General features: G+C 40.7%; 2 protein-coding genes across 5 annotated transcripts in view; both read left to right on the top strand.

Moving 5' to 3' along the window:
• tdrd7a (tudor domain containing 7 a) overlaps window positions 1-1,303 on the top strand; it is a 64,961-nt gene extending 63,658 nt beyond the window's left edge. The window contains exon 19 of the mRNA XM_056280420.1: window positions 1,032-1,303. Coding sequence (XP_056136395.1) covers window positions 1,032-1,303 — 272 coding nt within the window. The remainder of the gene's footprint in view (window positions 1-1,031) is intronic.
• A 2,364-nt stretch (window positions 1,304-3,667) lies between these two features.
• The window catches only part of tmod1 (tropomodulin 1), a 41,180-nt gene continuing 31,220 nt past the window's right edge, over window positions 3,668-13,627 (top strand). The window contains exons 1-4 of one of the 4 annotated variants that reach the window (XM_056280175.1): window positions 3,668-3,967; window positions 7,306-7,379; window positions 7,746-7,821; window positions 8,926-9,062. In XM_056280175.1, coding sequence (XP_056136150.1) covers window positions 8,940-9,062 — 123 coding nt within the window. In that variant the 5' untranslated portion in view covers window positions 3,668-3,967; window positions 7,306-7,379; window positions 7,746-7,821; window positions 8,926-8,939. Of the gene's footprint in view, window positions 3,968-7,305; window positions 7,611-7,745; window positions 7,822-8,925; window positions 9,063-13,627 lie in introns of all 4 variants that reach the window. The other 3 variants (XM_056280174.1, XM_056280177.1, XM_056280176.1) reach the window with 3 other exon arrangements.

The following is a 13,627-nucleotide window of genomic DNA, read 5'->3' as shown; positions in this document are numbered from 1 at the left end:
GCAAAAAAAAAAAGCCTATACATACCTGCAGCTGTGAATGCTCCAAAATTGCATATATTTGCATTAAAATTAGTTTTAGATCAATCGCAAAAAAAGTTGTGATAAGATCTACCTAAAACGACCGTGAGCCATCGAAAAGACGGCTCATAATTTGCGCATGATCATGCGCGTCATGTCACTATTTACGACATGTATGGGTTGCATCATTTCCTTCGCAAAGTTCATTACTCTGTCCTAGCGTTCTCCAGTGCAGAGTAATAGTCTAAACTTGATTTTCGATTATTGCCAACATGTCTGGTTACAGACGCCAGTTCCAACACACCATGACTACCACCGGGGTGTTGCAGTATTTACAGGCGTTAGACAGCAGTGATTTTAAATTGTTTGAAAAATAGTATTAATGTTGTTAAAATGTTAATTTTGGTGTAAGTAATTTCCTAACAGACATACTAACAAATGCAATGCATTAATATCTCAATTGGGTATTTATCTTGACAACTGTGATCTTGACATGACGGCCCATGGTCGTTCTAGTAGTTTTTAAGTTCCAGTCATTGTTTGAGATCGTTTCAATAGTTATTTTCAGTTCTTTTGTCACATTTCAGGCCTTGTTACGTTTGTTAGATTAGCAATATGTGTTTTCCATTTTGTTTTTCAGGTAATATTTTCACTTTTTCAATTTTGCTATTCAAGTTCGACCATGTCTCTCTGAAGTTTAGCTTGTTTAAAAATAGTATTATAGTTGTTAAAATGTTAATTTTGGTGTCAGTCGTTTCCTAACAGACCTGCTAACATATGCAATGCATTAATATCTCAGTTGGGTATTTATCTTGACAGAATATAGAGTTTAAGAACCGGCCGTCATTTTGACGGCCCATGGTTGTTTTAGGTAGGAGTGAAATCCCGGTCGTTCTAGTGTTAATCCTTTTGCCTAGTCTCTCCCTCTCCTCCTCTCTACTCCTGCTTGTCCCTTTCTTCCCCTCCCTCAATTATATTTACTTTTTCCATAATCTGCCTCTTCCTGCCTACAGGTGTGACCCATTGTCAGTGGTCGGAAGAGGCTTCCATATTGTTCAGGAACCACGTGGAAAATCGGGCATTGGTAGCCCAGGTGGAGTGTGTCCAGGAGGCGAGAGCACCGATGAGCCCGCAGGTGAAAGGTGAGCTGCAGGAACGCAGCCTAACGGTCTACCTGGTGGACACCAGTGACAAAGTGAAGGACGTCTGGATCCACGACGTCATGGCAGACATCAACAAAAAGCTGTCCCTTTCTGACAGCCAACTCCACAAACAGGGCCGATAGTCAATACCCATATTGACTGTCATCTGTTCTACTCTGAGTTATTATGACAGGTAACCAACAGCTGTTTTGAGATTTTCTGTTCTACCAATCTTTAAATTTCATGAAAGGTAGTGAAAATATTTGGAATCCACGCATCACTTTGACTGATTCTCTGCAATTTTACAAAGTTAAGATATCCATTTTTGAAGATAAGTACCAGCAAGCTGTATCAGACAAAGTAGCCATGTAACGGCTGTACAAAAAAAGTATTTGTGAAGTCAATTTTTATTTATTTTTTATTTATGAAAAAAAGATGGGTAACACTGTTGGTTTGTTTTAATGTCCATCAAAAAAGTTCTGTGTCCTTCATCCCTTTAGAATCAAAGTTTCTTAATTCTTTTCAAGTTTTTCCTTCCCAAATTTAATTAGGACCAACTTGTGTATTGAGATTGTTATTTTTTAGTTTAATTGGTAAAATTTTCATTTGCATGTTTATTTGCTTGGTCTTTGTCTTTTATTTGATTTGACTCAATGTATGTGAATGTTTGGCTTGTTGTGTACTTTGCTTTGACCTAAATGCATGTTTAGCTCACTTTTTTTCTGTTAATTTGAGAGGAAAAATTTAACTAGATTAACGCTGTCTGAACCTTGCATACCTTCTTTGGCATTTCCCTCAACTCTAGACTAAAAATGGGTAAACCCATTTATTTGAATATATAGAGGTTCTTGTTCAATTGTCATCATTAAAATATGATCTTGTGAAATGCTTTGTGAAAGTTTAATGTTGAGTGGCGTGTTTTTACTAAGTTAAACGGGTGAGTATGTATGAATGAGCCCATATAAGGACGATTCTATTTTACCTATTAAGTGAACATAGTTATATGAAACTTGTAGTTTTATAGATTTTTCCCTTTTAGTGTAAGATAAAAAAAAAACTTGCTGCAGGAAAACATTAACTGCTAAGGGTTTTGTCCAATATGCTGTAAAATCTATTACATTTCTTATATTCTAATTTAATAGAAACCTGTTAAGATGCCGTTTGATCTCTGAGCTGGAGGCCAAAAGACATCCTCAGACTGAGGTGGCCACGACTCTTCAACACGTTGAATATGAGCACCGTTCTGGTCCATCCAGAAAGGCAGCCCTTTGTGGTTTGTTTCACTTTTTTTTCTAAAGCGTCAGATTTGACCTCAGTGGCCTTTTACTTAAAAAGAGTCACGTGAGATTAAAACACATTGTAGGTTGAATTCTGAATTCTGTCTTCACCTAAAACAAAACGGTTTCAGTGAAAATGACTTCCTGTGGCTTTGTCTCTCGAGCCTGTGACTCGAGTGAGATGTTGCCGTAAGTCTTAACCTGTTGACTCTTCAAATTTGATGGTATAGCAACAAAACATGAACATTGTTTTTGCCATGAATATGCGTATTAGGATCTTTCGGCTTGTTCCCTGTTTCCCAGGGGTCGCCACAGCGGATTTGTTATTTTCCATCGGTAACGTGTGAGGGCACAGCACCGGTGGCGGTCGTTGTCAACCCAGGCCTTGGCCGATCCGGTATGGTCTTGTCAATCCGCATAATGATTCGGCAAATGTTTTCGTCGGATGCCCTTCCTGACAACCGCTAACCCTACGGACGGGGGCACAGGTAAAGCGCTGGATGCCGATGCCTGTCGCCATTCAGTGGAAAAGAGACAATATGAAGAAACGGATACAAACCGTGATAGTGGAGTTTCCCTGGGGCCCCTTACGGCCCCCTTGGGCTCTCCAAAATGCAAATCTTGAACGATGGTGTCAGTGTCCGACTCGAGTCCTGATTTTCAGGACTTGTGACTCGGACTTGGACTCGAGCATTGACTGCATTCGGACTCGGAAGTTGGAGATGACGACTCGGACTTGTTAATTGATAAAGACTTCTTTTTTTTGCTATTCTGTCACAAAGTAAATAAACTCCCTTTGAAATGGTGACAGCTGTCATTTTTTGTTTAATGTTGACCTTTCTGTGTCAGCTTTTTTACGGTGCCAACGTGGAGCACTAGAGCCCATCTTGGAACTCGACTCAGACTCAGCCTTGACGACTCGGATTCGTAATGGGGACTTGACTCGGACTCTTTGAGGACTCGAGACTCGACTAGGACTCGAGGTTTAGTGACTCGACTACAACACTGAATGGTGTTATGGGCCTTTTCGGAGTGTGCAAGACAGCGTGTTGTGCTTTCTGATCTGAACACGCATGTGAGCTATTCAATTTCAACTGAAAATGCGCCCCGCCGTGTGCAGTGTGTGCGACGTCATTTGATTGACAGGGCAGCCGTGCGGGGGGCGGTTCTCGCGGGGGAGTGGAGGAGGGGGGGACTTTGCCTTTTGCTGGAGATGATGAGTGAGCGCAGCTTTCGGTAAACCCACTGAGAGGCTGACCGACCGCAACAGGGAGAAATTTTGAGACCAGTCCGGGTCGGCGTGTGTTTTGCGACATTTGGGGGGGAGGGAAAAAAACATTACTGGGTCATGGACGGTTTTGTTTAGTCAAGTTTCGTTGAATCCGGTTTTTCTGCTTGTTCTACAGCGACGGTTGGAGTTGGATCCCCGGCCGGCTCAGAAAGGAAACCATATCTGGTCAAAGTATTCGTTGCTGTCACAAAGCGGGACGTCCGGCTATAAATAGCCCCGGGATAAGTGCACGTAAGGAGGTACGTAAATGAAGGCAAAAGTAATAATGCATAGGCCAGTAGTTAAGGAAGGGCAAATAACAATAATGCATGTGTGTGTGGTTATAGTAAAACATGCAGAGGGGCGATAACACCATCTTCTCACTGCTACTCAACCCGTACCTATATTTAATTGTGGGTTTGGGTTGTAAGGGACAAATTGGTGCGTGCTGATTCAGACTCCTTATTGTATGAATTAAGTTAAAACTACAAGATTTCAAGACAATAAAAAAAGACGTGTATAGCAGAGAGCAATACGAGGCTGGTTGTCAAGTTACTGTGTGTGTGACCTACATCTGTCCAGAGTGGGGGAACTTTGAAGACTTGCGTGTTTTTAACACAACGTTTGATCAGCTCCTCGGCGTTGAGCACGAGTCTGCTCCTTAATGTCCTCTCTTTTTAATCTTCATCTGCGCGCGTTTTGTAGATGTATGCAAACGTTGTCTCGCGTCATTTGCATACGGTGCACACGCACTTTCAGCATCGATCCCCGTGCCGCTCTCAAATAGGTACGCAGTAGCGTGCAGTATTTCACCTTCACGTCAGTCTATGTGGAACAGTGTTTGAGCCTGTTGCGAATTTAATACGATTTGTAGAGTAACCCAAGTCCCCAAGTCTACCTCTGCAGACATGCACGAATGACCCCACCTGAACCCAGGCGTAGGTCACCCTGCAGTAGGCCTATGACTCCATACTGTTAGCCTTCTTTACCAGACCCCTTCAGAATCACTGTTATTCCACATATACTGTACCACCTCATATAATATGCTATAGTGTACCATATAACAGACGATATTACTGTATGGAATTCATGTAATACGCTATGAATATGGATAATGATATACTTAACCAATACTATTATAGCCCTCTATATTACTATATTAGGCTATTGAATAATACTGATTAGATCTGTGATTTTAATGCTAGTATACTAATTACTAATGATTTACTCATTTGCTGATATATTACATATGCACATTATTCAGTTAGAAAAAGTGAATCGGTAGCATTATGGCAACCATAAATAAGACTAGGGTGCTTAATGTACATAAGAGCCATGCTGTAGCCTTCTGTCTCCCAGAACACACATGCATCCAATGTCTCTCGACCTCTACACCATTCTGACATAACGCCTCTCTTCTGGGCTGGAATGGGTTGCTCTGGGTTGCTGTTGTTTTGTTTTTTTTTGTGGGGGGGGGTTGTTTTTTTTGTGTGCATTTTTTCCTACAAAAGTGGGATTCATGTTTGACCCCTCATCCTTGCATATGCTCTGTGAAGCCAGGGCTTACCATATCAGGACACTTTGGTAAGTAAGCACTGTGTGTGTTCATCATAGACACCTGTGCTAAAGTGACACTGACCAGCGTTACTGTCATCAGATCTGGTTGTTCCTGTGTGATAAACTCCACTCATATGGTGTATAAGCAGATCAAAACAAATGATAATGATTTGCAAAGCTACTGTAATACAAAGCCTTCCCCTCACTTTATTTTTCTCTCCGTTGGAGCTTGGCTCATATCGCCATCGCTCACTAGTTATGACTTGCAGTAGGCTATATATGTTTTACAGCTATCAGGTTGGTAAACACAAAGCATGTACATACCATACTCATACATGCTCACACAAAAGCTGTTTCCCCATTGATTTAAAAATATTCACAAAAGTTGTAAGTGTATATTTGAAAGCGATGATGTTCTCTGCCTCCGTGCTTGTGTTTGCACAGTGATTTATCATTAAGACCCCTTTTACTCTCTTAATGGCATGTGGTGACCAAACAGGTTTTTGCAAGCTTAGTGTGTTGAGATTGGGGAAAAGTTTTGTTTACATTTACAGCCATAAAGCACTTCTTTTTTTTTTTTTGGTTGATTGCAAAAGTCAGAAACTTCTTTCATTTGCATGTCAAACTATCATGGTTGTCATCAACACTATCATGGTTGTCATCTTGGTTGTATATATTCCTGAAGATTGTTGTGTTGTTATTCTATGTAAGCACATTGAGAGCCACTAAACCGGAGTAAAATCCCATGTATGTGTAAACATACATGGCCAAATAAAGATGATTCTGGCCTTTTTGGAAGTGTGCTGAGCTAAGACAAGTTTGCCTGCAGGATCATTAAGACATTTATTTGTTTATAGCCGACTTGTAGTCAGTTCTCAGGTGTCCTATTTTAAGGAACTTGAGAAGTGGACCGTTGTGGCAGCTGCATACAATACCATGTATTTCTGACCTTACAGGTTGGTCAAGCTCATAACAACCTTTTCTCTCTCTTTCTCTGACCCGTACATTTGCACCAATACAAAAATAAAGGACTCCAGACTCCAGCACCATTTGGAGTTCAGCCCAGTTTTACATTTTTGGTTGTGGAAAGTCATCCTGTCATGGTGCTCTTAGAAAAAGCAGACCAGAGAAACGTCCGCTTGACCCCAAAACCTTTTGGATGCACACTTGCCAAGATTATATAAAGTTTTTAGCCCCCCCCCCAAAAAAAATGCACAGCTGCACTAAGGAGGTTTCAACTCTTAAAGAAAACTCTGAATCTGACAGGGTTTTTGATGTGTTTACATTTTATTGTTGCACCTGCAGTTGATAATTTCACTGCACTGGCTGCGCTATGTGCCTCTGTTGCATGCGATAAATTAACTTGAAACTTTGGTTCAAAAACAGGGCATGATTATGGGGGGAATGAAGAGTTAGTTTAGACAGCTTAGAAAGTGTAAATGTGAAATCAGAACCAGAATCATGTTCATTGCCCATGGAGGTTTGCACATACTTGGAATCTGACTCTGGTTTCGTGGCTCTCACAGTGTACTTACCATAGAATAACAACACCACAACACAACAATCTCCAGATATATACACAAGGACTGACTATATACAGGTGAAATAAGAAGAGATAAAGTGTGATGGTGCAGAGAATATATCAGACATGCTGAAATAGATGTTAGCAGGTTACTTACATACACATGCCTGAGGTAGATGGACATGACAGAGCTTATCAGTATATGTATATAAATCAAATCAGGTGGGAGATGTTTCAGGGTTTTCTGCTCCCACACACATCTGCAACCCCCCCCCCCCGCCATTTTATTTCCGTTCCCTCAGTTGCACTGAGAAGCAATTTAGCTTACGGACTGTGACTTCATCTCTGCTTCCTCTTTAAAAAGATGACATGACAACAAAGGAAAGAAAGAGAAATGCAAAAAGACAAGCCAAAGGACGTGATATTTAATTTGCTGCTCCACGGCTGATTTCCTGCATCTATTCTCATCCAGAGTGATATTAATCCATCCTCATTTTGCACCTTTCCCCCTTTCTGCAGGTTTCTCTTTTAAGCTATCCAGGTGCTTGGCGGCCTTCACTGTTAATATAACTTGTGGGCTGGAGGTCCGCGAGGTGAGCTGTCAAGATATTATTTTAGGAAAAGACTATTACAGCCTTACGGCTAAAGGAAAGGCTTGGAGAAGATGAGAAACTTCTACTATTCTCCTAATGAAGTTGGACGGTAAAGCGATAGGCTGACTTAAAACTGGAACGCATGGTTAGGAAGGTTTTCAGTGACTTCGAGGAGGGGGAATCAAGACCACCTGGCTAACTCTTAGTCTGCAACCCTACCTGGAAAAAGTGGTACAGAAGACGGGATGGGTGAACGAAATTAGCATAGAGACTTGTGGATAGTCAGCTTCTTACTTTTGAGCTCCAAACGTTCTCATTTGTTCCCTTAAAAACTTAATCGCTGCTCTGTGTAATTTTCCTGCACAGCGGTCTCCTTTTCGTCCGGGGGATCTGCAGGCACCTGGTTGCCTTCGTTTTGGCTTTGCTGTGAGGAGTGCTTGAGGTGAGTACCGGTGATGTCGACATGTCAAAGGTCACTGTGATCGAAATAAAGTTTGATTTAATTTCTAATTAGTTTTAGCCGAGCCAATTCCAAATCCGCTGACTTACTTGAAACATGCTCAAGTCAAGTCAATTTTATTTGTACAGCCCAATATCACAAATTACAAATTTGCCTCAGGGGGCTTTACAGCAACACAACATCCTGTCCTTAGACCCTCGCATTGGATAAGGAATAACTCCCTAAAAAAAAACCCTTAACAGGGAGAAAAAATGGGAAGAAAGCTTAGGGAGAGCAACAGAGGAGGGATCTCTCTCCCAAGACGGACAACGTGCAATGGATGTTGATTTACACAATTTACATAATACAACACTGAAAGCGGATAACAGAATTATAATGGAATAATAAAATTTATGAAGAATATGATGCGCAGGATGCCAAGCAGTGCCCAGACGCCACTGGAACAGCCCAGGACCAAAGCCACGCGACCAGCAACATGTTGTATGTTGTAAAAATAAACTCTGGATGATGCTGGCTGTACAGCTCATTTCTGGCGATTACTATTGGAAATTGAATGAAGTTTTAATTTCGCGAATATTCCCAATGTTGTTTTTCAGGAAAATACTAATCGAAAGCTCACAATTCAACATCTTCAAAATGTGATTTTATCCAATTCTGGAAATTATCTATCTTTCTACATATGATCCATATGAGATTTTGTGCTAGCAGTAATCTTAAATCAGTAGATGTCACTTTCAATATCTTTAAAGGTACAATCTGTAATGTCATGCGTTGCCATGGCTATGTGGGGCTCGGCGACAACAACAAATACAACATATCTCACCATTGGGTTTGAGAAATGGAGACAACTGAAAGCCTCAAAATTAATTGAAAGCGATATGGCATTTGCTGTTTTTCTTGTTTGCAAGTAATAAAGCAAACAACATTTATGAAGTCTGACCAGAACAGCAGCAGAAGTGGAGCAGACAGCTGCTGTTTGCATCAACTGTGGATTGTACCTTTAATATATCTCATTTTATATTTTATAGTAATCACTCACACACATATATATATATATGTGTGTGTGTGTATGCATTGTTTTTTAAGGTGTGTTGCCAATCATGTCATCAGTGAGGAAGGAGATGGAGAAGTACAGGGACATCGATGAAGACGAGCTGCTGAAGAAACTGACAGAGGAAGAGCTCAGACGGCTGGAGGATGAATTGGAAGAGCTGGATCCTGATGTGAGTTCATTCATTATTGTTCATGTGGCCAGCCAGCTGAGGCTCTGCCCACATATACATTTTTCTTTTTCTGTGACGCCAGTGAGGAACTTGATTGCTATGTAGTTTTGGATATGTAGAAATGAAGCTGGTCTGAGGACAGGCTGAACGGACTGTGAAGAGATGGGATGTTGATTAGTCCTAGGTTTAAATTAACATGCAGGCGTCCTGCTTACACAGGGTCCCCACGCCTCCAGGGAAATCTGGAGATGTATAGACTGGTTTTCCAGTCATGCAAAAAAAACCTGGAAATTCATAAAAAAACATTGATGAAATGTTCTGAGATATGACCGAGGTTGTTGAAATTTTTAAAGTAAGGTTATAAAATCGTAATAATGTCTGCTGAGATTGCATAATTTTTAGTTTAGATCACACAGTTGGGTGTGACATCAGTGTGTGGAGTTTGGGCGGTATGTTGAGTGACCAGTTAATAAAAGTCACACAGTCCATTTAGAGACTGTTGAGACTTCCACCGATAGTTAATACTGAATATAATCCTCTGTCAGCAACGGCTGTTATGTATATAAGTAAGCAGAGGTTATGGAAAATGTCCTCGGAAAGTCCTGGAGAATCTTAAAACGGCTCTTGAATACTTTGCCTCCTCTCTTCCCTTCTTCCTCTTCCCCTTATGTCTCCTGTCTGTCTTCACGGCCATATGTAATAAAGGCTTGGATAAAATTGGACAAAAATGATCTTCTGAAAAAGAAATCCCCAATGACTTGCATTATACAAGCTCTGGACAACGGTTTAGTTTCGGGGTTTTACTCAAACTGTGTAAACACAGTGAACGCAATCTACCCAAATTCTGATGTCATGCAACCCATAATCTCATAATATAATCCGAACCTAATCACAGATCCAAGACAAACGTTGATTTTTTTTGCACTTTACTTGCAGAAAAGTAAATGTTCAGGACCCCTCCCCACACACACACATGCACACATGCACAAACAAACACATATGGACATGCACAAACAAACATAACACGCATATATGTGTGTGTGTGTGTGTGTGTGTGTGTGTGTAACTGCTTTGAATTAAAGTTTTTTCCATTTGTTGAGCACATTCATCAACACCATTGACGGTTTGTGGAAAAAAAACCCCTGATATATATATGTGTGTGTGTGTGTAGATATACAGTGCATCCGGAAAGTATTCACACCCCTTCACTTTCCTCACATTTTGTTATGTTACAGCCTTATGCCAGAATGGATTAAATTCCTTTTTTTTCTCATCAATCTACACACAATACCCCATAATGACAAAGCGAAAAAGGTTTTGTAGAAATTTTTGCAAATTTATTAAAAATAAAAAACTGAAATATTGCATGTACATAAGTATTCACACCCTTTACTCAGTACTTGGTTGAGGCACCCTTGGCAGCGATTACAGCCTCAAGTCTTCTTGGGTATGACGCTATAAGCTTGGCACACCTATATTTGGGGTATTTCTCCCATTCTTCTCTGCAGATCCTCTCGAGCTCTGTAAGGTTAGATGGGGAGCGTCGCTGCACAGCTATTTCCAGGTCTTTCCAGAGATGTTCAATGGGGTTCAAGTCTGGGCTCTGGCTGGGCCACTCAAGGACATTCACAGACTTGTCCCGAAGCCACTCCTTCGTTGCCTTGGCTGTGTGCTTAGGGTTGTTGTCGTGTTGAAAGGTAAACCTTCGCCCCAGTCTGAGGTCCTGAGCGCTCTGGAGCAGGTTTACATCAAGGATCTCTCTGTACTTTGCTCCATTCATCTTTCCCTCGATCCTGACTAGTCTCCCAGTTCCTGCCGCTGAAAAACATCCCCACAGCATGATGCTGCCACCACCATGCTTCACTGTAGGGATGATATTAGCAAGGTGATGAGAGGTGCCTGCTTTCCTCCAGACGTGACGTTTGGCATTCAGGCCAAAGAGTTCGATCTTGGTTTCATCAGAACAGAGTATCTTGTTTCTCATGGTCTGAGAGTCCTTTAGGTGCTTTCTGGCAAACTCCAAGCGGGCTGTCATGTGCCTTTTACTGAGCAGAGGCTTCCGTCTGGCCACTCTACCATAAAGGCCTGATTGGTGGAGTGCTGCAGAGATGGTTGTCCTTCTGGAAGGTTCTCCCATCTCCACAAAGGAACGCTGGAGCTCTGTCAGAGGGACCATCAGGTTCTTGGTCACCTCTCTGACCAAGGCCCTTCTCCCCCGATTGCTCAGTTTGGCTGGGCGGCCAGCTCCAGGAAGAGTCCTGGTGGATCCAAACTTCTTCCATTTACAAATGATGGAGACCACTGTGCTCTTCGGGACCTTCAAAGCTGTAGAAAATTTTTTTGTACTCTTCCCCAGATCTGTGCCTCGATACAATCCTGTCTCGGAGGTCCACAGACAATTCCTTTGACTTCATGGCTTGGTTTCTGCTCTGACATGCACTGTCAACAGTGGGACCTTATATAGACAGGTGTGTACCTTTCCAAATCATGTCCAATCAATTGAATTTACTACGGGTGGACTCCAATCAAGATGTAGAAACATCTCAAGGATGATCAGTGGAAACAGGATGAACCTGAGCTCAATTTTGAGTGTCATAGCAAAGGGTGTGACTACTTATGTACATGCAATATTTCAGTTTTTTATTTTTAATAAATTTGCAAAAATTTCTACAAAACCTTTTTCACTTTGTCATTATGGGGTATTGTGTGTAGACTGATGAGAGAAAAAAAAAGGAATTTAATCCATTTTGGAATAAGGCTGTAACATAACAAAATGTGGGGAAAGTGAAGGGGTGTGAATACTTTCCGGGTGCACTGTATATAGCGTTTTTTTTATTATAGATATATGGATGGGTGGATGGATAGATAGATAGATAGATAGATAGATAGATAGATAGATAGATAGATAGATAGATAGATAGATAGATAGATAGATAGATAGATAGATAGATAGATAGATAGATAGATAGATAGATGGTGGGCGTTTTTTTTCTTTCCCAGAAACCATCAATGGTGTTGATGAAAGTGTGCAACAAATGAGGAGTGGAATATTAAGATAGATGTAGGAAAAAAAGTTTAAAGTTTTTTTTTCCTACATTAATGGCATGAAACAGGCTTGTACTGTCTCATAAAGAATTTACTTGACTCACTGGAATATAGATATAGATATAGATATAGATATCAACACAGATACAGGAAAAAAGTTTTAATACATTGCAGTACAGGCCTGTTTGGTGCGACGCGCACTCATCAGCTGGATCTGGTTTATTACACAGCTGATGAGTATGCGTCACACAAAACAGGCCTGTACTGCAATGTATTAAAACTTTTTTCCTGTATCTGTGTTGATATTCCACTCCTCATTAGTTGAGTGCTTACAACACCATTGATGGTTTCGGAAAAAACGCTATATATACGTATATATATATATATATACATAAACTCAAGACTTATTCCCATTGGAGTTATAAAAAAAATCAGACATGTTCAAAGTAATCATCCTAATCCTGACAGGAAATAAATTCCATTCAGTCCAGGGATAGATGCTAATATTTTTAAGCAGTGGCCCCATGGGCCACCAAACCCCTAAATTTGGTGGCCAAAGTACATTTTTGGTGGCCCAAATGTAAAAACACAGAAAAGGCAATTTAACACTGACACATCAACAAACGAAAAGACATCAACAAATTTAAAATATATAACTATTTATTTAAATTGAAAACTCAAGTTCATCTGTAAACATACATACATATTCTCTGTCTCTTAGTTCACAGTCTCTTTTTTGCACCCCCTCCATGCCTCTGCCTCATACATGCTCTCCCTCACTCCCTCCATCCCTGCCTCCCTCCCTCCCAGCATTGTGCCTGTCAGTCATGTCTGCAATAAAAACATTACAAAAAGCAGTAGTAAACCTATAACACATACTTCTAACTATAGCCAAAATTGTCAAAATACATGGCCAGAAGGAATCATTTTTTTATAATAATTTAAATTGAAAACTCAAGTTTTTGTAAACATATGGTACATACTATAGTATTCTCTCACAGTCTCAGTTCAGTCTTTTTCGCATCCCTCTGCCTCATACACTCTCTCGCTTGCTTGCTCCCTCCCTCCCAGCATTGTCCCGGCATCAGTCATGTGTGCAATAAAAACATTACAAAAAGCAGTAGAATTATAATCCGCAAGAACTGAAATATAGCGGGCTTGGCACAGCTTCTCCAGTGTTGGTTCCCAGATGTCATTGTAGATGTGGGGAATGAATCTACAGCAGTAAAGTTCCCGACAACAACGTTGACACCATTAACTATGAGCAACTAGCTGCAATACAAACAGAAAATATGCTACGCGAGCTAGTCAACAATAGCTTACTGCTGATGAAGAGTAGCTAACATTACATTAGTTGTCCAATAAATTTAGGTAGCTGCTCTACTTAGTAGCATTAGCAGTATGTTAATTTGCAGCATATAAACCTAACCAGCTAGCTAGCTAACTATACTACGCACAAAAAGTAAGGAAATTTGTGTTTGGTAGATTATTTCTTTGTTGTAACAATGCTTCTTGGCAGT

Source organism: Lampris incognitus, chromosome 5, assembly GCF_029633865.1.
Source record: "Lampris incognitus isolate fLamInc1 chromosome 5, fLamInc1.hap2, whole genome shotgun sequence".
Taxonomy (NCBI): domain Eukaryota; kingdom Metazoa; phylum Chordata; class Actinopteri; order Lampriformes; family Lampridae; genus Lampris; species Lampris incognitus.
The sequence above is the reverse complement of the archived record's forward strand: the minus strand, read 5'-3'. Positions and strand labels throughout refer to the sequence as shown.